The sequence below is a fragment of the Tursiops truncatus genome, chromosome 8, assembly GCF_011762595.2.
Source record: "Tursiops truncatus isolate mTurTru1 chromosome 8, mTurTru1.mat.Y, whole genome shotgun sequence".
Classification (NCBI taxonomy): domain Eukaryota; kingdom Metazoa; phylum Chordata; class Mammalia; order Artiodactyla; family Delphinidae; genus Tursiops; species Tursiops truncatus.
Window position 1 is genome coordinate 2,364,237 of NC_047041.1, and position 24,995 is coordinate 2,389,231.

Here is a 24,995-nt window from a genome sequence, read left to right on the forward strand (position 1 = left end):
CTGAGAGCGCAGGGCCGGGCAAACCCTGGGCGGGACCGTCCCTCCTCCAACTCCCTTCTGCGCCGACATCCTCTGACCCAGGAGGACAAAATGAGGGGCCCAGGAATCTGAGGCAGAAAATGAGAAGAGGCCAGTGATTAGGAAGATGCTGGAACATCCTCCGGGCCACCTCATTTGGTCCTGCCACCGCTCAGTGTCGTTGGTACTACCTCCTGTTCCAGATACTCAAAGGAGGGCAGCTTCTGCTCCAAAGCCGACATGAGTCCCCCGTGACCAGCATGCTGTGTGCAGCTGAAGGCCCTGAGCTGGGGTGCCGGGCGCATGGCTTTGGGAACCAGCAGACGGGCTGTTTCTGGATGTGGCTTTGCAGTGCTGAGACCTGGGGTTCGGAAGCCAGTGGGAACTGGGTGCGCGTGTCAGCTTCTCCTCCATTGCTGTATGACATTCGGCCGCTTGTTTGACCTCTCTCTGCCTTTACTTCCTGCTTGTTAAAATGTGAAATAGTAAACCTTCCCGGTAAGGTTTCCACAGGATGAAATAAGTGATGTGTGGGAAATTATTAGTATGGTGCCTCCTGACACCTATGAAGTTTTCAAAAAATGAGAGCCGCTGGCAAAAAAAAAATCTACAAGTAGAATTAAAGGACCTGTGATATTGACATTTATCATGTGACAGGCACTGTGATTAAAGCATTTTATATTCCTTTACCGTTTATTCCTCCCAAGGCCCCTGTGAGTGACTGACATCACCACCTTGCTTTGCAGTTTGGGAAATGGGAGTTACAGACATTTAGTGACTTGTTCAAGGTCATGCCATGAATAAGAGGGATCGCACAACAAAAGATAACTGAGACCAAGTAAAGGGGGAGAGAAGAGAAGGAGAGAGGCCTGAGACCAGGGCCTGGGGGTCCTGAAGTGGTAGAGAGACTTGAGTGAAGAGATGTCATGGGACTCACCCGTCACCTCACAACACATACTTGACAGAACTGGAACTAGGACGTGAGTGTTTCCTTAGCTGCAAAACGAGGAGGTTGAACTAGGTGATCCCTAAGGCCCCTTTTTGACTTGAAAATTGTATGATGTAAATTAAACCCTGAGCTTCTGAGTGTCTGTGTGGCAAGCAGAAGCCTCAGGGCGAGGTGGGGAGTTGGAGAGGAAGGAACAAAAGGAGGCCCCAGAGGGAGGCGTCTCCCTGCCCCAGAAAGAGCAGGCAGAGGAGAGGGACCCTTAACGGAGTTTGTCTGATCATGGTCAGTTGCTTGAATTGTGCAAATTAAAAATAGGAGATGTGTGTCTGTGTCTATAAATAGATTCCATAAGAGAGAGTGGAGATGGCCATCACAGACAGCCTCTGTGGAGCCTGGGGGGTTGGTGATGTCCTGGTCCCCGGCGTGTATTCATGTGTAGTTCAGAACCATTTGTTCTCCTTCCCTGTGTTCCTCGCATCGAAATAGATCCAAGAAGAGAAAAGCATTCGGAGCCCCGCAGGTCTAATCTTATGCAGGAAAACATAAAACCTCATCACACCAGGGCACAAAGGGAGTCCATGTTCACACTCAGAGTCTAAAACCGTGGAAACTCGTCCTGCGTCTTAACTTAGGATGTGACCTCAAGCGAGTTGACCCAGTCCCAGCTCCCTGGCTGCCCTCCTGGATCCTGAGAGCTTGTGTTTTCTAGAAGCCTCTTTGTAGTATTAGTTAAATCCAGCACACGTGTTGAGCATCTATTGGATACCAGACATTGAGAGGCCCTAAGGATGCTGAAATGAACAAATAGCTGTCCTTGATTATGAAGACCCCTTCCCAGCCTAGTGGGTAAGAGAGACATAGATGACAACAGAACACTGTGAGAAGTGTTTTAACACAAATCCCGTCCATCCCCAAGCTTTGCTTGTTCTAACTCCTAAATGTCTCTCACACCTCTCCCTCTCTGCCCATCTCTCCTGCTACCACGCTTGTCCAAGGTACCACCACCTTCCTGCTGGGCAACATCCGAGCCAGTTCTCCCGTTCGCACTTCTGCCCTATTCCCAGTGTAATCTGTCCTTCCCCCAGCACCCATCACCATCACCATCATCACCATAATCATCATCACCATCATCCTCATCATCACCATCATTATCACCATCACCATCATCATATCACCACCATCATCATCATCACCATCATCACCATCACCATCATCACCATCACCATCATCACCATCATCATCATCCTCACCATCACCATCATCACCATCATCACCATCATCACCATCCTCACTATCACCATCACCATCACCATCCTCACCATCACCATCATCACCATCATCACCATCATCATCACTGTCATCATCATCCTCACCATCCTCACCATCACCATCATTATCACCATCATCATCATCATCACCATCGTCATCATCATCATCACACATTTTAATGTCCCCCTATTTCTCTTATAAAAAAGATAAAAATCTTAGCATTTCCTCCAAGAGCCTATGAGTTCTTCCCCCCTGCCTAGGCAGCCTCAGCTTGTATGGTTTTACTCTTTTCACTTCAGCCACAGTCCCCCAAGCTCACCCTGCTTCCTGTCTCTGCAAAGCCTTTGCATATGCTGATCCCTCTGCCCAGCTCTGCTCAGAGCAAATCCCTCACCCAGACCCACCGGCCAGGACAGACCCCCATCATGGGCTCCCCTGGTCTCTTGCACACCCACAGCTTCATCACACATTGATTCATGTGTCAATGATAATGTGTCAGTGTCACATGTGTCTCCTCTAGACACTAAGCTCCACAGTTAACATGAGGCAGGGACTTGTCTGTCCACTCTTCTACCACCAAAGTAATCCTAGGACACGTTAGGCACTCAGCTAATGTTTTAGAATGAATAAAGTACATCGTTATGCACAGGGAGCCCATACTCACCTCTAGGATGGGGAGAGGTGATGGAGGGAGGCTATTATATCTCAATTTCAGTTTTCCAGCATGAGTAGGAGTAGAACAGACAGAGGAGGGGAGAAGAAGAAGGCACATGAGCAGAGGACACAGCATAGATCAAAGTGTGGAATGATGAGTGAGTACAGGGCGCTTTGAGCATTGCAGAGAGGCTGACGTGGCTGGGCATGGCTAGTTGTCTTGAAAAGGGAAGGGAAGCAGTAGGCAAGCAATGAGAAATGGAGAGTTAAGCAGATGCATGGAACTGTCAATAAACGAGGAAGATATTTTCTGAGAACCCTATGCGGTGGGAGGTTGCCTTCTCTCCTTAGTGCAAGAACATCTGGTTCTACCTCTCAGGAGCTGACAAACCTTGTTTGTTTGTTTGTTTAACAACATCTTTATAGGGTTATAATTCACTCACCAGAAAATTCATCCTTTTAAAGTGTACAATCCAGTCGCTTTTATAGATGCACAAGGTTGGAGAACAATCACTGCTGTCCAGTTCTGGAGGATCTTCATCACACCAAAAGAAACCCAGGCCCATTAACGGTCACTCCCTATTTGCCCCTCTCCCCAGCCTCTGGCAACTAATATACTTTCTGTCTCTATGGATTTGCCCCTTTTGAACATTTCATATAAGTAGAAACCATGTAATATGTCGCCTTTTGTGTTTAGTTTCTTCCACTTAATGTTTTCAAGGCTCACCCATGTTAAAGCATCAGTACTTTGTTTCTTTTTAGAGGTGAATTGTATTCCATTGTAAGGATGCGCTACATTTTGCTTATCCATTCGGCTGTTGATGACTGTTGGGGTTGTGTCCGATCTTTGTCTACTATGAAAAATGCTGTCATGAGCATTTGTGTAAAAGTTGTTGTGTGGACATGTTTTCATTCCTCCTGAGTATGTACCTAGGAGTTGAATTGGTGAGTCACATGATACCTCTATCTTTAATCTTCTGAGGATCTGCCAGACTGTCTTTTAAGGTGGCTGCACCACTTTACAATTCCACTAGCAATGCGTGAGGGTTCCAATTTCTCCACGTCCTCACTAACTCTTGTTATTATCTGTCTTTTTGATTATAGCCATTCTAGTGGATGTGAAGCGGAAACTCATTGTGTTTTGATTTGCATTTTCTTAATGAATAATGATGCTAAACATCTTTTCATGTACATACTGGCTATTTCTGTATCTTCATTGGATAAATGTCTATTCAGATCCCTTTGTCCACATTTTAATTGGGTTATTTGTATTTTTTTGTTGAGTTGCATGCGTTTTCATATATTTTAGATTTAGTTCCTTATCAGATATATCATTTGTAAAAATGTTCTCCCGTTCTGTGGGGATTTTTTCTTTCTCAATAGGGACATTTGAAGCACAAACTTTGCTTCAAATTGCACAGAACTAAAAGTTGTTAAAATTTCAATGCTGTACAGCTTATCTATTTCTTTTCTTTTGTTGCTTGTGCTTTTGGTGTCATGTCTAAGAAATCATTGCCTGATCCAAGATCACAAAGAGTCACACCTTTGTCTTCTTCTAAGATTTAGTTCTTACATTTAGGTATGTGATGCATTTTGAGTTGATTTTTTTATATGATGTGACGTAGGGGTTCAACTTGATTCTTCTTCCTGTGGATGTACAGTTACCCCAGCACCATCTGTTGAAAAGACTTTTCTTTCTTCATGGCATTGTTTTTGCTTCCTGTTGAAAATTAATTGGTCATAAAAGTATGGATATATTTCTGGACACTTAATTCTATTTAACTGATGTAGACGTCTACCCTTATGCTGACTTTTTAACAGGGAATATTTACTAGGGCTGTGTTAAGGATTAAAGGAAATAATGTATATAGAGCACTTAATACCAGCCTCAAGTAAATGAACACTAGCTATTTTGTTGTTGCTCCTGGTGGTGGTAGCACTTTGTTCCCAGGAGTAGCCCCCTTGAACTTGCACTGTGGCTAGAAGATCATTAACTCACAGAATTTAGACGAGAAGGGACCTGAAAATTCACAATCTAACTTCTTCACTCAAAACTAACCAAATAAACAATCAGACGCCATCACCACCACACACACATACACACACACACTCACACAAATACACATACACACACAACACATACACATACAAACACAACACACACGCCCCAAAGCCAGAGGGCTTAACTGGTTTACAAAAGATCACACAGCTATGGAGAAACCAAGATTCGAACCTATGACTCCTGACATTTGGTGTAATGCCTTTTGCACCATAAAATAATACTTAGTATGGAAAATACGGCACGACCAAGCCTAGCATGCATACTGTCGTTCCCCAATTAGCCTTAACTCTAGTTTATGAAATAAGCTTCCTTGTTAAAACACAAAACAAAAGGTAATCCTAGAATAAAACAATGAGTCTTTAAAAGTCTTTACTGTATTTTTTTTTTTTTTAAAGAAGATGTTGGGGGTAGGAGTTTATTAATTAATTACTTTATTTTTGCTGTGTTGGGTCTTCTTTTCTGTGCGAGGGCTTTCTCTAGTTGTGGCAAGCGGGGGCCACTCTTCATCACGGTGCCCGGGCCTCTCACTATCGCGGCCTCTCTTGTTGTGGAGCACAGGCTCCAGATGCGCGGGCTCAGTAGTTGTGGCTCACGGGCCTAGTTGCTCCATGGCATGTGGGATCCTCCCAGACCAGGGCTCGAACCCGTGTCCCCTGCATTAGCAGGCAGATTCTCAACCACTGCGCCACCAGGGAAGCCCTTTACTGTATTTTTTTAATAAACAAGCCTTGAGTGTTTAAAAATGTAGTAGAAAGCAGTTCATATTTATATTAGTTTTCTCATGGTCTCTTAACATATTGTTATTCTCTGGGGATAATAATGATAATAATGTGAAAACAACAATAATAACTATTTAAATCTCTTTAAAATCATTATCTCTAATCTCACATCCCTTTGTGGCAAATATTTTTACGCCCATTTTATGGTAGAGGAAGCTTAAGGGCTTAATCACACAGAAAGTAGTTGGAAAAAAAATGGTATTCAGACTTTAGCCTCTATGACTCCAAATTATAAGATTCTCTTTTCTGTTTGTTTTAACTGTGCCATTCAGTCTTAAATAAAACACTTAAAACGTGACTGTCAAACACTGTGCCTGGACAGAGACAGGGTATAGTTGCAATGGGTGGAATTACTGCCCTTGAAATAAGAGGGCATGGTGCTGAAGTTTTTACCCTGTTCTTTCTAGAAACAGAAACAGAGGCCCCTAAAAGAAAATAGGTAAGGAAGAGCCAGGTAATTTCTTTATGTAAACATGTGCGATTTGCCCTACGCCTTCACTTGGGTTTGATAGCTCAGATTAAGAGGCAGAAATTAACAATTAGGTATCAAATATTTACTTTTTACTCTGGAATTGTCCCAGCTATCCAAGGCAAACGTCATTTATGAGTGCTGACTTAAAATGGAAGGAATTGAGATTTAGAAAATGAGCAGTTAGGCACAGATTAGCCATTTATCAGATTTTAAATGGCATGTATATTAACAATCATAGATAAACACGAACAATAACAGATACCATTTATTACGTACTTACTTATTTCCAGGCTCTGCACTAGCATGCTATACACATTTGCACTTAATTCTTATAACAACTTAGATCAATTCTGTCATCTTCATTCTACAAATGAAGAACCAGAGCTCAGAGGGGCTAAGCCAGCGTTGCCCAGGGTTACACAAGTCTCCTGGACTCTGGAACCTAAGCCGTGGTGCACGGCCTCTCGTACACTGTTTCAACCTTGTCATATCAGCTTTGTGTAGGGTGGTGCTGGTATGTCCAGAGTTCAGTCCCCAATTACCTTTGCACAAAGAAACATTTCTCTTTTAGAAAAGATTTTCCTATCTCAGGCTTGCTCTCTCACAAGTATACAATAACGTGTATACACAGTCTTGATAATAGGCACTTATTCATATAATACATTTTTATTAAACACCTATGTGCCAAGCATAGTTCAGTACACTGGGAGTATAGTGGTTTTTAAAGCTTATAGTCCAGTGCCAGAGAGACTTTAAACAAATAATCATACAAGTGTCTATAAAAGCACAAAAGTATATAAGAATTCTTGAAGACAATTTAAAGGTTGAGAAGAGACTGTAAGAAGAGGACATGAATTTGATGGGTGGGAGAGGACCGGGGTCATCAGCGAAGACTTCTCTGAGGAAATAATATTAAAACTGAACCCAGAAGGAAACAAATACGAAAAGAATAAGGTGGAGAGTATTTCAGGGAGAGGAAAGGGCAAATGTCAAAGGTCTAGAGTGGCGAACACTTGCCAGATTGCAACACACACACTTTAAAAACTTACACATAAATGCACTACATTTGGGGGGAAGGATGCTACTTCATGTCAGGCTTGGTGTTATATAATAGGAATACAAGGATAAATAGAGCAGGACTTCCCTGGTGGCACAGTAGTTAAGAATCCACCTGCCAACACAGGGGACATGGGTTTGAGCCCTGGTCCGGGAAGATCCCACATGCTGCGGAGCAACTAAAGCCGTGCGCCACAACTACTGAGCCTGCGCTCTGGAGCCCGTGAGCAACAATTACTGAGCCTGCATGCCACAACTGCTGAAGCCCATGCGCCTAGAGCCCGTGCTCCACAACAAGAGAAGCCACTGCAAGGAGAAGCCCAAGTACCGCAATGAAGAGTGGCCCCCGCTCACCGCAATTAGAGAAAGCCCACGTGCAGCAATGAAAACCCAATGCAGCCCAAAAGTAAATAAATTAAAAGGTTTTTTAAAAAAGGGGTAAATATAGCAGATCCCGTCCATGGAATAGCTCAATTTTAAAGATAAATGGTATGATGAAGACATAAACAAGAATTCCTTGGGAGTGGAAGAAGGAAGAGTGAAGGCGTCATAAACGAGGTCTTATTCAAGTTGAGTATTGAAGGGTGAGCAGCTCATAGGGCACACTAGTGGGAGTGTTTCTGCAGCAGAAGGAATACGATGTGTAAAGGCATGGGCAAGAGAGAACGATGTAGCCCCAGAGAGAGATGTGGGACTCCTTGTCAGAGGAGGGGCTGGCGCTGAGGCTATGGCCAGGCTGGGAATGGTTTTGTAGATCCTGTGCAGAAGTTTGGGCTTCACAGTCTCAGCCAGGGGCAAAGGCTGAGGGTGTTAGGCAGAAGCAAAATATTTAAGATGTAACTGTGGGGGGCATATGGGGTCTGAGTTATGAAATGGTGGTGGGTAGAGAAATGAGGAGACTTGTAATATTCCGAGGAAGAGACGATGAGCTTCTCAACTAAGCCAGTGGCAGCGAGATTGGAGAGGAAGGGCCATGGGTAAGACACACTGGTATGTTTAAGAGCCCTCGGCCATGCTGAGGGTCAAGAGAACGTGTAAATACCTCATGGCAACCCCGAGCCCAAAGAGACCTTCCTTCCTCAAGACACTGATTGCAATCTGATAAAACTGTGTTTGTCTGTCTCTCTGTATGTGTATGGAGAGACAATATTTTATCTATGTCTATATCTATATCTGTATAGGTATAGATGTGTATCTATATGTCTATATCTATCTATCGATCGATCAGTCGATCAATCTACCTATCCATCCATCCATCTAAAATGACTACACTCTGGGACTTCCCTAGTGGTCCAGTGGTAAAGAATCTGCTTTCCAATGCAGGGGACGCGGTTTCGATCCCTGGTCAGGGAACTAAGATCCCACATGCCACGGGACAACTAAGCCCGTGTGTCACAACTACTGAGCCCACACTCTGGAGCCAGCGCACCACAACTAGAAAGAAGCCCACACAGCACAACTAGAAAGAAGCCTGTGTGCCACAACGAAAGAGCCCACATGCCACAACGAAGATCCCGCATGTCACAGCTAAGACCCGACACAGCCAAAAATAAAATAAATAAATAAATAAAATAAAATATACTTAAAAAAAATAAAATAAAATGACCACAATCTGAAGTCCTTGTAGTTGTGCAGTGATCAATCTGCCCAGCCATGTTAGGACACATTATCGCCCACCACTGTCAATGAGAAGATAACCAGATGCATGCGTGACCTGCAGGGGAGGGTCCCCAGTGTCTGTAGATGCGACTGGGAACACACTGTGCTATTTGTAATCCTTTAATTAGACTCTTGTGGGTCCTGCCATTTTCTTTAAGTAATTTCAGCATTTCTGGTAAGATTGTTATACATGTTTCATGTTTATCTGTATATTCATAAACACTAGCGATAGATAGATGATAGGTAGGTAGATAGATAATAGATAGGTAGATAGATGATAGATAGATAGATAGATAGACTCATTTGCCACAGATATGTGTCTGAAAATTGAACAAAGCTCTCTTGTCAAAATACGTAGAAGCATTTAAATTTATTTCCAAGTGCTCCTTTGTTCAAAGGTTATCACAGAAACAAGGGGAGGATCATGATGCTATTGCCAAATTCAAATCAGATTTAAATGAATTACAAGTGTTGAGTACCCCCCTTGGCAAGCTCAGCGCGGGAGAAACCAGGATGACTGCGCCGCCCCACACTCAGCGGCAGGCGCTGCGCTGGGGAAGCCGGCTGACCAGTGGCACCGCCGTGAGGGAAGATGCAGGAGGGAGGACCTTCGAAGCAGAGGAGACAGAAAATGCAAATACAAATACTGTGTTTAGGGCATTGATGGGAGGTTAAACAAAGAGGCGATATAATATAATGGAAAGAATTCTGCCCTTTACTGACCACGTGACTTTCGGCAGTTTACTTAACCCTCCCCATGCCTCAGTTTCTTCATTTTTAATAGTGAGAATATTTGTTCTGTTTATCTCATAATTTGTGAAGAATCCATGAGATAATGCATGTGTAAGGAAGTTGAAAGTCATCAAGTCATATGTTAATAAGTAATACATATTATTACCTATTACACACTAATAATGATGTCATAATTGAGAACAGAAAGAACTTTCCTTTCTCCCACGTCACTCTCTGTGTTTCCTGTCTTACTGGCGACCCTCACCTTTGACACTGTCCTTACCTTTCCTCCTTGGGGAAAGTGACAGAGGACAGTGTGGGCCTGCAGAAGATGGAGGGGTTCACTGCCTGAGGCTTGGTGAAACGTTTGCATCAACCTTCACTATCCCCCTCCAGGAAACTCCCTCCTAACGGGGGTAAATCACCTGGGGAATGAGGATGTCCCTCAAATATCTATAGAATTTTACAAATATCTCCTAATCCAGGACCTTTTAAACTATCCGATGAGACGTAACATACATGGAGCTGATAGCCCTGAATCGGGAGCGGTATTGAGCAATCTGTCCCTGGGCGTCAAAGCTGCAATGTCCTAAATTCTCCTCCACTGACCAGCTATGCCCCCAACCCTCCCACCGCAGCTGTGTCCACCTTACAAACAGAGAGACTCTTGGGTCTAGAGAAAGAGAGCTTCAGATGGCCTAACACATCTGGCTAAAGCAGACATTATTCTGAGAATATTCTGGGAGGTTCACTGAAGTTGTTGCTTTATAAAAAAGTGAGAAAAAGTATTGACATTTCTAAGCCCGGAACAATTTTTTAACAAGCTGGAAAATACTGAAAAACGAGTAGTACAGTTTTCTCAAGAGAATGCAGTGTAGTTAGAAAGTACACTATTTTTTCCCACTGTGTATTTCGGTAAAATATGTGCAAAGAAATTTCAGGCCAATTCCTAATGCAGAAATAATCCCAAATGGGCAGATTTATAAGCCAGGTAATTTTTATTTATTTGCTCATGTGGATTCCCTTAAGATCGCAAGTGTTCTCCATGTTACTTACGGCTTCTCCTTGAAAAGACTTTCCTCTAAGATCTCAGCAGCATAAAACTCCAGACTGCAGAGTTGTCTGAATCAAGCATCAGTCCCAATTCTCCTCTGCCACTGACTCAGGGTAGTTTGGAATCTACTAGCACTCTACCTGTTTGGTAATTAACAATTCATAATTAAACTGGCAGTTGGAATAAATCAGCATAACTATAAGCTTGGAGCCTCCTCTCTCTGTTGTCCACCCTTCCTTTTGTTTTGAGAATCTGAAAGAAAATTGAGAAGAAAGTTTTAGGTATCAGAAATCCTCCGTTAAAAGCTTTGCCCTCCTTAGTTTTGGGATGTGTTCGATCTGTTCTTTGGATCTTTCTTTCAAAGAGGAATTAAGCAGGTACCCTTGTCAGCCTTGTGCCAGACACTGAGGAAAAGAGAGGTGGGTGTCTTTCCATCCTTTTCCTCCAGCAGCTCACTCTCTAGGTGAAGAGACAGGCATAAAATATCAGCTGTAAGTACAACACGTTCAGTCCCCACCCCAGGTGGGGAGGTGGGAGATTCTCTTTACAGGATTTGGGGAGAGGTTAGGGAAAACTGCAAAGGGGAGGTGACCTTTGATGTCCCTTGAAAGATGAGCCGTGTCTTTTCAGGTAGGAAGTGAAAAGAAGAAGAAGAAAAGCAAAGTTTTGGAAGGGCCTGTGCCTCTGCCGTGTTCCCAGGGGAGCTGGGTCCAGAGTGTTCAGTGAGCGGCCTTAGTGAGGACGCTGCCAGGAAGAGGCTTGTCGCTGGGTTGGGGTTAGACGCAGAGGGCTCAGGTCAGGGAAAATAGGCTTGTGCGAAGCCTGGGGGGCACGGTGAGCTAAGGGAGCAAGTAGCGGGGCTAACAGTTTGATGAGATTATTGCCCGAAAAGATCACTCTGGTCACGTGGAGGGGGCAGGTTGGAGGATCCAAAATTGGAAAGAGACCAGGTGGGATGGTCCAGGTGGGAGGTTGTTGCAGTTGACCATGTGGAAATTGGAGAGAAACCCAACTAGGTTGAGGGCGATGAGAAGTAAGATTAGAGAAGGAATCTAGGTATTTTCCGATGCCCAGCTTCAAATTGAATTAAAAATCAGGCCTGGAGGTAGGACAAGGTAGACAGCAAGACCAGGGGTCACGTCAGCCTTTGTGATGCTGACAGGTAAATGGACGTGGACCTGGCCCATGAGAGGACAACAGTCTCTTCTGAAAGATGACATCATTGCTGTTGTCATCCTTGTCACCACTGTCATCTTAGCAGCTACCAGTGATTGCTTCCTTTCTACCAGGTGCCCTGGTCAGCCATGGTTTAATTGAAACCTCATAACATGAGTTTAGCTACTGCTATCATCTGTTTCACAGGTGAGGAAAACGAAGCCTGAAGAGATGAAGACAATTCACCTTGCCCAGATCACTCAGCAGGTGAGGAGCTGGGCTCCAGAGCTCTGCTCCTAACTACTCGGACATGATACCATTACAAATAAATTGTACAATGTGATCTTAGCGTAACAGTAGTAGCCGGGGCTGCGGTCGCTGGTGGAGTCTAGGGGAGAAAGCAATTAATGCTGAGTGGGAGAGTCAGTGAAAATTCAACCGAGTTGTAAAGGATACATTTTAAGGAAGGAGCAAGAATTTCCAGGAAAAGAAATGTGATTTCCAGGAAGAGAAATGTGAAAGAAAATAATTCCCGGACCGCACAACCTGTGTGAGGTCAAAGAATTCAATAGTCTGGAGTGCTCAGGAAATGGTAACTAATCCAGCGCGGTTGAGGCTTTGTGAATGAGTCGTTGGAAACAACGGCTGAGCTGGGGATTACGTGTGTGGTTCCTGCATAAGCCAGGGGTTCCACTAAGAGGAATGAACACACAGGTCCGATAGGAACTCTTAGAAAACTTTGTATTTTCCCTTTGGTTCTGCTTTTCCATCAACCATCAGTAATGCCTGTCTCTTCAGTTACTGTTTCCCCAGCACCCCCCACACACACCTGCATCCTGGTACATCCAGACATTATGTAGAGCTGCTTCCATGAGTGCCCTATACATGTTGTGTTAATGGTCACATCCTTGGCGAATCAAGCATAAAACTCTAAAATTTATTATTGAGAATAATATTTATTTTTCAAAACATGCTGTATGAATATTTATAGGCTAACACCTCCTTTTGTGCCAAGAATCGTTCTCATATATTTCTTTTCCCCTCTGTCTCCTTACAGTTCCTCCCCAGATCATGAATATCTCCTCAGACGTCACCGTGAATGAGGGGAGTAGTGTGACCCTGCTGTGTCTTGCTATCGGCAGACCTGAACCAACGGTGACATGGAGACACCTGTCAGTCAAGGGTAAGTCATTTACTTGGAGGAAGTTTTCAGAGTTGGTATATTGAAGACTTGCTTCTAATGCACAACAAAAGTTCGAGACTCAGAAAGCAATGCTGTATTTGTAACATAGTGATGGAAGAACAAATAGATTACATGCATCAGTCACCGGGTATTCCGTTCTAAAGAAGGGTTTGTAGAGAACATTTACTGAGTTATTTTCTCTGTCCTTTTTATGACCTTAGAAGACTTGTGTTTTCCCAACTATGAAGGACAGAGATGCCATAAGAATAACTTCCAACAAAGATACTAATATCTCAAGGTGGAGATGCATGGGTCAGTGGGTTGTCTGTCCTTTCTTGAAGTAGAGGGCTAGAAAGCTAGACTGTGCACTGAAAATTTTGGTGTTATTTTGTGCATCCAGGAGAAAAAGGATCTCCTTCTCAGTGCTTTCAGGACACTTACCCAGAGTGGAAGAAGGATGCTGGAAATGGTCAAGTGCCTGTGCTGGGCGCTCAGTGATTGGTATTAAAGCATTAGTTATGATCATCTCCAACTTAACAGGAAGGGAACCAAAAGGACAGTGGACCTTATCCCTTTGGAAATAAAACTTACTCTGAGTTGAACTTGAGAGATGGGCAAAGAGCCACCTGATGTATTTACCCTGTTAACAGAAACTGATTAATTCTATAAATTATACAAGAAACAAGTGTTTTCTCAGGCATTAGAAAATATAAACATGAAACCCAGTGAAAAGGAAGATGTGTGGAGTATGCCTGTGTGTGACATATAAAATAATATAAATCCAGAGGAAAACTAGGAATAGATCTTAGTAATGTTGAGCTAGACAAGGACTTGCTAGTTCACTCAAAGCTCTAAGCATAAGAGAAAAATGATAACTTTGCTTTTGTTTTATTTTCCTGTGATTGCCATAACAAAGTACTACAGACCTCATGGCTTAAACAACAGAAATGTATTTTCTTATTGCTCTGGTTGCTAGGTGCCCATGATCAAGGTGTAGGCAGGATTGGTTCCTTTTTTTTTTTTTTTAAGAAGATGTTGGGGGTAGGAGTTTATTAATTTATTTATTATTTATTTTTGCTGTGTTGCATCTTCGTTTCTGTGCGAGGGCTTTCTCTAGTTGTGGCAAGCGGGGGCCACTCTTCATCACGGTGCGCGGGCCTCTCTTGCTGTGGAGCACAGGCTCCAGACGCGCAGGCTCAGTAGTTGTGGCTCACAGGCCCAGTCGCTCCGCGGCATGTGGGATCCTCCCAGACCAGAGCTCGAACCCGTGTCCCCCGCATTAGCAGGCAGACTCTCGACCACTGCGCCACCAGGGAAGCCCAGGATTGGTTCCTTTTGAGACCAGTGAGGGAAACTCTGTTCCAGGCCTCTCCCCGAGCTTCTGCTGGTGTTTCCTGGCTTGTAGGTACATCACCCCAATCCCTGCCTTCATTGTCACATGGCCTTCTTCCTGTGTGCATCTCTCTGTGTCAAATTTTCCCTTGTTATAAGGGTAGCAAACACATTGGATTGGAGCCCACATTTATGACCTCATATTACCTTAATTACCTCTATAAAGACCCTATGTCCAAATAAGGTCACATTCTGAAGCACTGGGGTTAGAACTTCAAGGTATCTTTTGGGGGCGTCGGGGTGGAGGATGAAATTCAACTCATAACTGGCCTCATCAATATTGAAAATACCATTAATAGTAAATGAAAAGACAAGCCACAGATTGGGAGCAAATATTTGCCATCCATATACCTGACAAAGAATTTACATCTGTGCTGTATGAAGAATTCTTACAACATGATTCTAACCACCTACCTTGAAGTGAACCAAACACTGAAACAGACAATTCACAAAAAAATATATATGAATGGAATAAGAACATGAAAATATGCTCAACATATCTATCATAGAAATGAAAATTAAACTGTAATCAGATTCCACTACACAACTACTAGAATGACAAAAATTTAAAAGACTGACAATATCAAGTGTTGATGAGGATGTGAAGCAACTGAAACTCATACATTAACTGTGGGACCACAGAATGGTATTGTCACTGAACTTAGTTTCAGTAGCTTGCCACTCAAAAGCTAATAATTCGAGAGGCAAGTGTCGGTAGAAAGGAAAGTGCTTTAATCATGAAAGCCAGCAATGTAGGGAGATGGTGGACTCATGTCCAAAGACCAACTCTGAAGATTCTGCTCAGCCAGGACAGTTTTTAAAGGGAAAAAGGGGGGAAGAATCTCAGTGAATCATTTAGGCAGGAGGTTGGGTTCTGCATCATTCTCCGTTGCATGCAGACTGGCTGACTCTCTCCTCAGATGTCATCTGCCTTCAGGGTTGCTTGGGGGGGCTATTGGGGTAAAGAGCTAGTCTTACTTCTTTTTATCTAGGAAAAGAACCAACAGGTTAGACTAGGCATGGTGTGCATTCAGGAGAGCATAGGTCAGGAGTTAGTTTAAATTGCCTAGTGATCTCATTCCTATAATTAGGGTCTTTTAAGGTTAGAGGGGAACAGAAATGGACAAACAGGAAAGGGGCAAAAGTGTTGCTATCAGTATAAGTACTATGGAAAACAGTTTAACACTTTGTTAATAAAGTTAAACATACACTCAGCATATGACCCAGCAATTCCACTTCTAGGAATTTACCGAAGATAAATGAAAACATATGTCCACAGATATACATTCTACAAAATGTTCATAGCAGCTTCATTTATGATAGCCTCAAACTATAAATAAACCAAAACCCTCAACAGGTAAATAGTTAAATTGTGGTAAATTTAAGCAACAGATGGTTTCTCAGAAATTAGAAAGAACAAACCACTGATACATGTAACAAAATGGATGAATCTCGAAAGCATTCTGCTAAATAAGAGAAGCGGAAAAAAAAAACCCAGGTACTTTATGATTTCATTTATATGAAATTCTACAACAGGCAAAAACTAATCTAGAGTGACTAAAATCAAGTCAGTAGTTACATAGGGTTGGGGTGTTTGGATAATTGACTACAAAGGGTACAAGGGACTTTTTGGGGTGATGGAAATCTCGAGCACCGTGGTCGTTATATTGGTGCTTAAATTAGTGAAAACGAATCAACGCTGCACTAAAAATGGGTGCATTTTGTTGTCTTTGAATTAAATCTCAATAAAATTTGAAAACTATACCTACAGAGATATAGGAAATAATGACCTGAAAATGTGCCCCTAATGTGGAACATTAATTATGTGAGAAGCATCCACCACATGAAAGACTGGATGTGCTACTAGGAGCGTTATTCAGACTTTCACTATCTCATGTTCCCTATGTACATTGAGAATACATATTTCAGCCCCTGCCTTGTTAATGATAGTAAACCCACCAGACATCCTTTGTGTAAAGACCTCAGGTTTGAAATCCAAAATGTCAATATTATAAAGTAATATTAACAAGAATATTAAAAGAGGTATAAGAGATATCACAAAGCTCAACTTTCATATAAACACAGCCGTAGCTTGTGTTCCCAAAGATACAAGCTCCATCCGTGGAAAGTTTGCTTAAAGTCGGGGGGAATTTTGATTTACATTATACACAGAAATATGTCTAACCATCAGACTAATTTCAGTGCATTTATGTGCTCCTAAACACATAGTTTTCTCAGCCTAGGAATCTTTTGGAAGGTGCTTGGACTTTGTGGAACTGTTTTAAAGCAATTCTTTATAATGGTTCCATGGTAAGGGTTCCCTCTTAAAATAAGAAAGATTCAGACATATTCCTAATCTTTTATATAACATAATAGTTGCAATGCAGCCTCAAAAAAAATCCCAAATTGACATTCCTCTCTCCTCTTTAAGTCTCCCAGCCTGTGTTCAGCTTTCAAGTTCCCCTTTGTGTTTTCATTGCTCTGGCCTTCACTTTGCCGTCTCTCATTTCCCCTTTTGTCTTTCTTCCCCTCCTCTCAGTGACATTTAAACATTTAAACTCAAAGCATCATTTCCCGAGTTTGAAAAGCACTAGAACCTGGAGGATTTGCATGTTTAAAATTTGTACCTGCAGGGTGACCACTAATATTTATTTTTAGAAGGACACACCTTCTCACTTGGAGTTGGGGCGACTTTGGGAAGTTGCTTTCAAAGGTTTAGAAGAGGAGCCAATATAACTTGAACAACAAATAGCATTTTTAAAACAATTGACTGTTTAGTTCAGCAAGCAAGAGTAAGAAATAGAAGTTGTAATGACATTTCCTTTGAAATTCCAACAAAATTACATCAGAGGACATAGCCCCCTAGACAGCTGTGTTCTGATAATAGTAATGCAACATTTGAAAACTGTTGTTTAAATTTGGGGATCTGTATAGCAGGAGTGAATAAACAGGCTTCCATTTAGAAAAAGAATATTTTAACGGGCAGATTATTAAAGATTAAGAATAGTGGTTAGTTTAAAATGACAGACTAAGCACATGACAATTTCTATAAATTATAGAAAAAGGTAAAGACAAATGAACTCATAAAGCCATGATTGCACTAGAAAATAGTAATCATTTGTGGATTAGAAATAATGAGGAATCTCTGAAATACAAAAAGTACATAGACATAATGAAGGAAAAAATGCAGCTCTAAAGAAAAAACAAAACAGGAATACGATCTATGGCTGAAATGGTAGTTGAAAAAGGAAGCATTTTAGGTCATGGTAAAATGTTAAAAACTGATTGGAGCTGAGGGTAGGCAGGGAAGGGAGCTCTGAGGGCATTTTCCGATTTCCATGATGTCAGTAGTCCCATCCTTGCCACTTTCCTTGGAGCCCCCTTGAAGTAACTTGGTTTTTTAGGTACCTTTAGGTTTTTATTTCCTCTTAAAAACAAACAACATTGTAAATCAACTATACTTCAATTTAAACAAGAAAAGAAGGGCTTCCCTGGTGGCGCAGTGGTTGAGAGTCCGCCTGCCGATGCAGGGGACACGGGTTCGTGCCCCGGTCCGGGAAGATCCCACATGCCTCGGAGCGGCTGGGCCCGTGAGCCATGGCCTCTGAGCCTGTGCGTCCGGAGCCTGTGCTCCGCAATGGGAGAGGCCACAACAGTGAGAGGCCCGCGTACCGCAAAAAAAAAAAAAAGAAAGAAAACAAACAAGCAAACCCCAAGGAAGTCCTTCTTATGAAAGCAGGGTGAAAGGTTTGAACAAAAAAATCACCGTGACTCCAGTTGTGGATATAAAGCCTCCTAGTGTTTCTGTCCAGACTAGATGTGCAGCTGGAGTCCTCTGACCCCCAGTTCCCTTCGCAATACTGTCAGGTGCACCAGGATTCCCAGAAACTAGGAAGGCATCCCCACAGCACATGTGCCTCACTGCTGAGGAAAGCTGGAGGTTTTTACAGGATCATGATTATTAACACTGGGAACATCTCAAACCAAAGTGCTAAGTACACACGCATTCGGCGGGGGGGGGGGGGGGGGGGGGGGGGGGGTTGCATTTGACCAAGTATCTGTTCTCTAGCTTTAGATATAAAAGTTGTATCTAATCTCTTTTCAGCAGCAGATGATGGGCTCTTTAAAGTGTGTATATATATATGTTCACATGGATTTGCTGGAGAATACGGCTCTTGTTTAGTAGACTTCACACATAGGATCTGCTCTGACTGACCCACAGCTTAGAAACTAGGATCATGATGGAACCCCAGGCCAGGGAAAAGTGGGCAGTCCCCACACAGGCAGCCAAAGTGGACTGGCAAGGAACCAGTGTGTTTGGGACACACTGTGACACAGGTGGGTTCCAAGAATGATTTTCTCTTCCCTTCCTGAAGGACAGGAGAAGCAGCTCTGGGTCAGCATTCGTTGAATGCAAAAGTATGAATAATGTGAAAACCATGTTGGAAGAGGGAGTAGCGGAGGACACAGCCCAGGCCGTTGGGTTGGGAGGAGGGTCTTCTTTCCTTCTTAAGGCGCCGTAATAATCCACTGCAATGCTTGCACACCTGGCCCCATTTCCAATGACATATTTGGAAAGACCAGATGTTTGGGAAGAATAATAAAGTCTTCTTTCCTGTTTCCTCTCCATGGAGATTTTAAGATGACAGCTACTCACCTGTGAGTGAGTTGCTGCTACAATCGACTCCTATACAGTAATACCTCAGGGAGCAAGAGAATGAGTTATTTCACAGAAGTGAATTTTCCAGGTAACCAAAGCTGATTCCTTTATGCATTGACTTGAGTCATCTTTAATGGAAGCAGGTTAAAAATGGATTACGCTCATCTCTGTTGCCTTGAGCAGAGTGGATGGCATTTGGCCTCATTTTTAAAATGTAATATCAACATCGTGCATACCAATTGTTTGTGTCTCACTGTTTGAGGTCTGGATAACAAAGAACATGGCCCTAAAATACTGCTCAAATTCTTGTTTCAGTTTTTTATAGTTCCTCTGCCTTGTCTTCCTTCTCTCAAATCGGAGGATTGTCAATGCTTCCTAAAGAACGCGTGTGCCTTTTAGCAGCTTCTGTCTACGCGTGTTTCTTCTATCTACTTCTAATTTGTCGTGAGCAACAATCCATGTAACCAAGGGGATGCGTCCTAAGTGAGAACGTGGTATGGGGGAGAGCCTTCTCTGAGGAAAGGCCGAGAGCTTTCAGGAATAAGTGGTACGTGGCGCATATGCTGGGGGGAGTGTGGGCAGCTTTGTTCTAGACGTATGAGGTTGCTAGACCAGTGAATTCCATAGAAGAGAAGAGGGATAACTCCAGCAAAATCATCATCTTTGGTTCTGACCTAGCTGAGCAGGTCTTTCTCTCCTGCTCACTGTGCTAGGTATTGAGGTTAGGAGATGTACTGGTCCCAGAATGTTTCTACCGCAGCTCTTATTTTTCGTGCTAGAAATTCTTGAGAGGAAAGTCTTAAAAGAAATTGCCAGGTCCTTAACATTACACATAAAGGAAGTGCTAACTCTCCCTCGTATGAAGGTGTCGGTTCCTCATGGCTGGCAGAAGCGCTAACTCTCCCTCACGTGAAGGTGTCGGCTCCTCGTGGCTGGCAGGGTCAGCTTCTAGATGGAACTAGACTTCAGGTCCTTACGACCTGGGATTGAAATCTGGCCTGAGCCTTGACAATCCGAGTGACTTTAGAAAAATCATGTCGTCTCCAGGATCCCCAGTCGCCTGGACTGCAGACTGGGGCTATTTACGCCAACTTCCTCAGATATTACAAGGACCAAAAGAAAAAATGAATGGAAGGCTTGTAATTGCACTGGACACACATGTGAGTTGCCCAGCGTTTTTCTAAATTGCTGTTGTGCCATGTTTTAATTAAATTACTTCTCAGAATCCTTGTAGCTTATAGTCAGCCTGAGAACTCATTATGTTAGCATCATGCTTATTGCGTGTCAAGACCCGTTATACACTTTACATGTTTTAACTAATTTAATGTCCCAGCAGCCCTGAAAGGAAAGGGCTAATATTTATAATTGTGCTTTTCTTTTTATGTATTATTATGCCCATCACTATGCTCATTCCTATCTCTGTCTTTGTCTCTTGTTCCTCAACGTCTTGGGTCATTCATTAGTGATTCAGTACCTCTCTGGTACGTCTAAAAATTCAGAATGACATAGCAGTTTTATTTGTAATAGACAAACTTGGAAACAGTCCAAGGGGTGACTTGTTAGACAAACTATGTCACATCTACACCTTGAAATGCATTTCAGAAATAAAAAGAAGTGAACTGTTGGGGCACTCAACATCCTGGGTGGGCCTTAGGGCATTATACAAATGCAAAGAGTCAGTCTCAAAGGGTGGGGATACTGTATGATTCCACTTTTATAACATTCCCCAAATGGGAAAATTGCAAAGATGCACAGCATATCAGTGATTGCCAGCAGTTGGGGCGGGGAGGGAAAGGGGCTGCACAAAGCAGTTGCTTTGCAGTGAAAGACTGGCTCCATGTCCTGATCATTGTGGTAGTTAGATGAATTGATAATGTGTGATGAAGTGTTCGAATTCTACACAAAGACATAAAAGATGAGTACATGGGGCTTCCCTGGTGGCGCAGTGGTTGGGAGTCCACCTGCCGATGCAGGGGACGCGGGTTCGTGCCCCGGTCCAGGAAGATCCCACATGCTCCGCGGCTGGGCCCGTGAGCCATGGCTTCTGAGCCTGTGCGTCCGGACCCTGTGCTCCCGCAACGGGAGAAGCCACAACAGTGAGAGCCCCACGTACTGGAAAAAAAAAAAAAAAAAAAAAATGAGTACATGCAAAAACTGGTGGGATCTAATCCCCATCATGGGGTTAATTGCTCCGTGCCCTTATCAGTTACCTGGTTTTGAGAATGTGCTTTAGTTACATAAGATGCCGGCCACAGGGGGAGCTCGGGATGAGTACACGGGACCCCTCTCTACTATTTTTGCAACTTCTCGGGAATCAATAATTATTTCAAAATAAAAAGTTCAAACTAGGAATCATAAATAAAATTAACCTCTAGGTTTCCACTAATAACATGCTTACGTAAAAATGTACTGTTTATGAAATATTTTCACACGCATCGTTTCAAGTGACTTTATAGCAACTTTCTAAGTAGATCCAAGAAGAAATACTCTACCTATTTCCCAGGCAAAGAAACAGACTTGAAAAAGTTAATGGCGAATGACTCACAGTAACTAAGGTTACTGTGAAAGGACCTGTGAAAGGACCCTCATCCCTGTTTTTCAAGTCTCGAGTTCTGTCCGCTGTACAAAGATGGCTCCCATCCCTTGAGGGTGGAACAGGTACAATATAAGGTGATATATTTTATCAAATTCTGCTTGTTATCTGGGGCACCCAAGGGTGCCCATGTGCTTACATTCTCCTCTCTAATTCCACACCTACCTTCCTGTGTCTGGACAGTTTCTCGCCACCACTCAGTACTGTGCTAAGAAAAAAACCTCCAAATGAAAAACACTTCCCTGCCATTGTCTGCGGCAGGTCTCTGTTGTTACTCCGCTTCAATTAAAATAAACCCACTGAGACCTACCAACCTCATTTCTCTTCTAAGCCATCCCAGGTGCGAGTTCCGGCCACTAACAGGAATTGCCTATTAGTTGACCCGCTGCCTCACCCACTCCTGCTCCTACTTCTTTGTCTCCCTGCGAGGCAGCCAGGATCCTTGTTTCTAATCTGAAGTTGCGTTTAGAGCCTAATTAATCCCCAGAGTGTGAGAAAGAGGTGTCTGAGATGAGAAATCAAGGTTATCCATATCTTGTTCAGTGGAACAGTTATGGGCAAACAAGCTGTTCCTCTCATATTTTTGCAAAGCAAATTTATGTTCACTAACTTTGGTTCTTGTTGTAAATGAGAAGTGTGTGAAGGTCTAGCAATGCGCTTTTCACCATATGGGTGCCCATATGTTTTCCTCTTTTGCTTGCGTACATTTTCGCTTTGGCATGCACATATGCCTGTATTTTTGCAACTTAACAATATTAAAACTAATCCCATTTATGCTCCTTTTGGGTGAGTTGATTGAGTCATAAATTCCTGAGAATCTCTTCTTTGGGAGGCTGAAGTTCTTTTGTGTGAGCAGGGGGAGGGCAGAGCGAGCCATCCTGGCAGAGGGATGCAGGCAGCCAGCGTCCCTGTGGAGCTGATGGAGCTGATGACCCTGACCCTGGCTCCAAAGTGGGGAATCAAACCCTGGGACGCTAGGAATGTGGGCTCATGTGCCTTGGTAGTCTCTTCCTCCCTGGGAAGAAGGCTTCACTAAGAAACAGAAAATAATCCCCCGGGGGTCTCTCTCTGAGGGTCCAGGCGAAATAACTTACCTTAGCGCAAGCAGTCATGATGTCTTGAGCTGTTATTCTTTTTCTTTTTTTTTTTTTTTTTTGCGCGGTACGTGGGCCTCTCACTGTTGTGGCCTCTCCCATTGCGGAGCACAGGCTCCGGACGCGCAGGCTCAGCGGCCATGGCTCACGGGCCCAGCCGCTCCGCGGCATGTGGGATCTTCCCGGACTGGGGCACGAACCCGTGTCCCCTGCATCGGCAGGCGGACTCTCGACCACTGCGCCACCAGGGAAGCCCTTGAACTGTTATTCTTGATGTGCAACTGTACTTAATGCTACTCACATTCCTTACACAGAGTTGATCAACCATGTGTATCAGAAATGGGGCAGCTAGAAATTAGGGCTGCCCTGAAGGAAACGTAGCTTCTTCCCTCGGCTTTTCAGATACTAAAAATAAGAATGGATATTAACATGTCCTATACCAAGTGAAAAGCGCAACTAACTCAAATGTAAAGTTGGAATTGGAAATGCTGCCTGATGTTTGTTGTAAGATGGTGTCGATATTTCTCTCTTTTGCATGAATTCATTCATTCCTTTGATGCGTCAAGAATATTTGCTTGCCTCTATAGCAACCCTGGTGTGTAAAACAGAGAGGATTCTTGCCCTTATGGAGCTTAGAGTCTAGTCAGGGAGACAGTCATTATTCGGATCACCAAGAATATGTAATTTCTGAGTGTGGTAACTGCTGTAAGGATGGGTGGCTGGGCAGTATGAGCTAGACAAGCGTAAGTCTTTCCTGAGACAGTGATGCTTTAACTGACATAGTAGATGAACAGGAGGGACTTCTCTGGCGGTCCAGAGGTAGGACCTGTGCTTCCACTGCTGGGGGCCCAACTTTGATCCCTGGTCAGGAAACTAAGACCCCACAAGCCATGTGGTGCAGCAGGAAAAAGAAAAAAAAAAAAAAAAAGATGAACAGGAATTAAGTAGGGACAGGGATGGGGATATGGTCATGCGCTGGGGCCAGATTACGTGGAAACCTTCCAGGTGAGGGGAGGCAGCATGTGCAAATGACCTGAGGTGAGGGGGTGTGTGCTTCTTCAAGAAAAAAAAGAACTGCATCTTTTTATTCCTAAGTCAATCTTTGTTTTATTAGAGGAAAAATCATTTTAAGTTTATTTTCACATGACAGAGAACGATCAGAAATATTTCAGTTGCATTTTACCCAAATTAATTGCTTATTCAGAGAACTTGCATTTTCCCCTATGACAAAGTAATTCTTTTTTTTTTTTTTTTCAATTTTTAAAAATTGAAGTATAGTTGATTTACAATACTGACCAAAGGGGAAAGCCGTAGGAGGGGCGAGGGCTGGGGAAGGATAAATTAGGAGTTTGGGATGAACATATACACACTACTATATATAAAATAGATAACCAACAAGGACCTACTGTATAGCACAGGATACTCAATAGTTTGTAAAACCTATGAGGGAAAAGAATCTGAAAAGAAAAAAAAATATATATATATATATGTATGTATAACTGAATCACTTTTCTGTACACCTGAAAGAACCGTGTCTTGAATGTGTAGAAAGCAGGAGAGACCATGGGCTGGGGTCGGGGAGTCAGGAGCCAGGTCACACAGAGCCCTTTACAGAATTTGGTGTTTATTCTAAAGTCACTAGAAAATGCAAAGACAGTTGCGAGTAAGAGGGCTTGGAAATGTGATGTTCTTATGTCTGGCTTTAACCAGGAACAATGCATGTCTGATCTACTCATTATCTATGTAAATCTGGCAGTTCACTAAACCTCTGTCTCAATTTCACACAATCAACCAGGAAGGAGTTAGTAATAATATGTACCCTTGTGGAGGAAGGGAGAATGGAATTATCTATTCCAAATGCTTTTTAGATTATAATGTAAAAGGGGATATTAACATGTATCACAGCAAGTGAAAAGCCCAACTAACTCAAAAGTAAAATCAGAATTGGAAAGGCATCCAGAGCTGCCTGCCTTCTGTTGTAAATCTTTCTCTTTGCTATTGCGATGTCAGATTATGCCATTGAAATCAGCTGGACACTGATAAAATTGAGACCAGCTTTACAAGTACTGTAGATCTAATTGGCCTCAGCAGTGGGTCCACAGTGACTTTTGCTTCTGAACAAAATCGTAGGCTTCAATAGAAAATAAGCAGCCTGGCTCCATGCTCACGTACTGCAGCCACCTCTGGAGATAATGCACTTTAATTTAGACATGG

The 24,995-nt window shown here is 43.1% G+C and overlaps 1 protein-coding gene across 1 annotated transcript in view; it reads left to right on the top strand.

Annotated features, from left to right (window-relative positions):
- The window catches only part of OPCML (opioid binding protein/cell adhesion molecule like), a 1,077,928-nt gene that overhangs the window by 960,704 nt on the left and 92,229 nt on the right, over positions 1-24,995 (top strand). Inside the window, exon 4 of the mRNA XM_019942017.3 lies at positions 12,917-13,042. Coding sequence (XP_019797576.2) covers positions 12,917-13,042 — 126 coding nt within the window. The remainder of the gene's footprint in view (positions 1-12,916; positions 13,043-24,995) is intronic.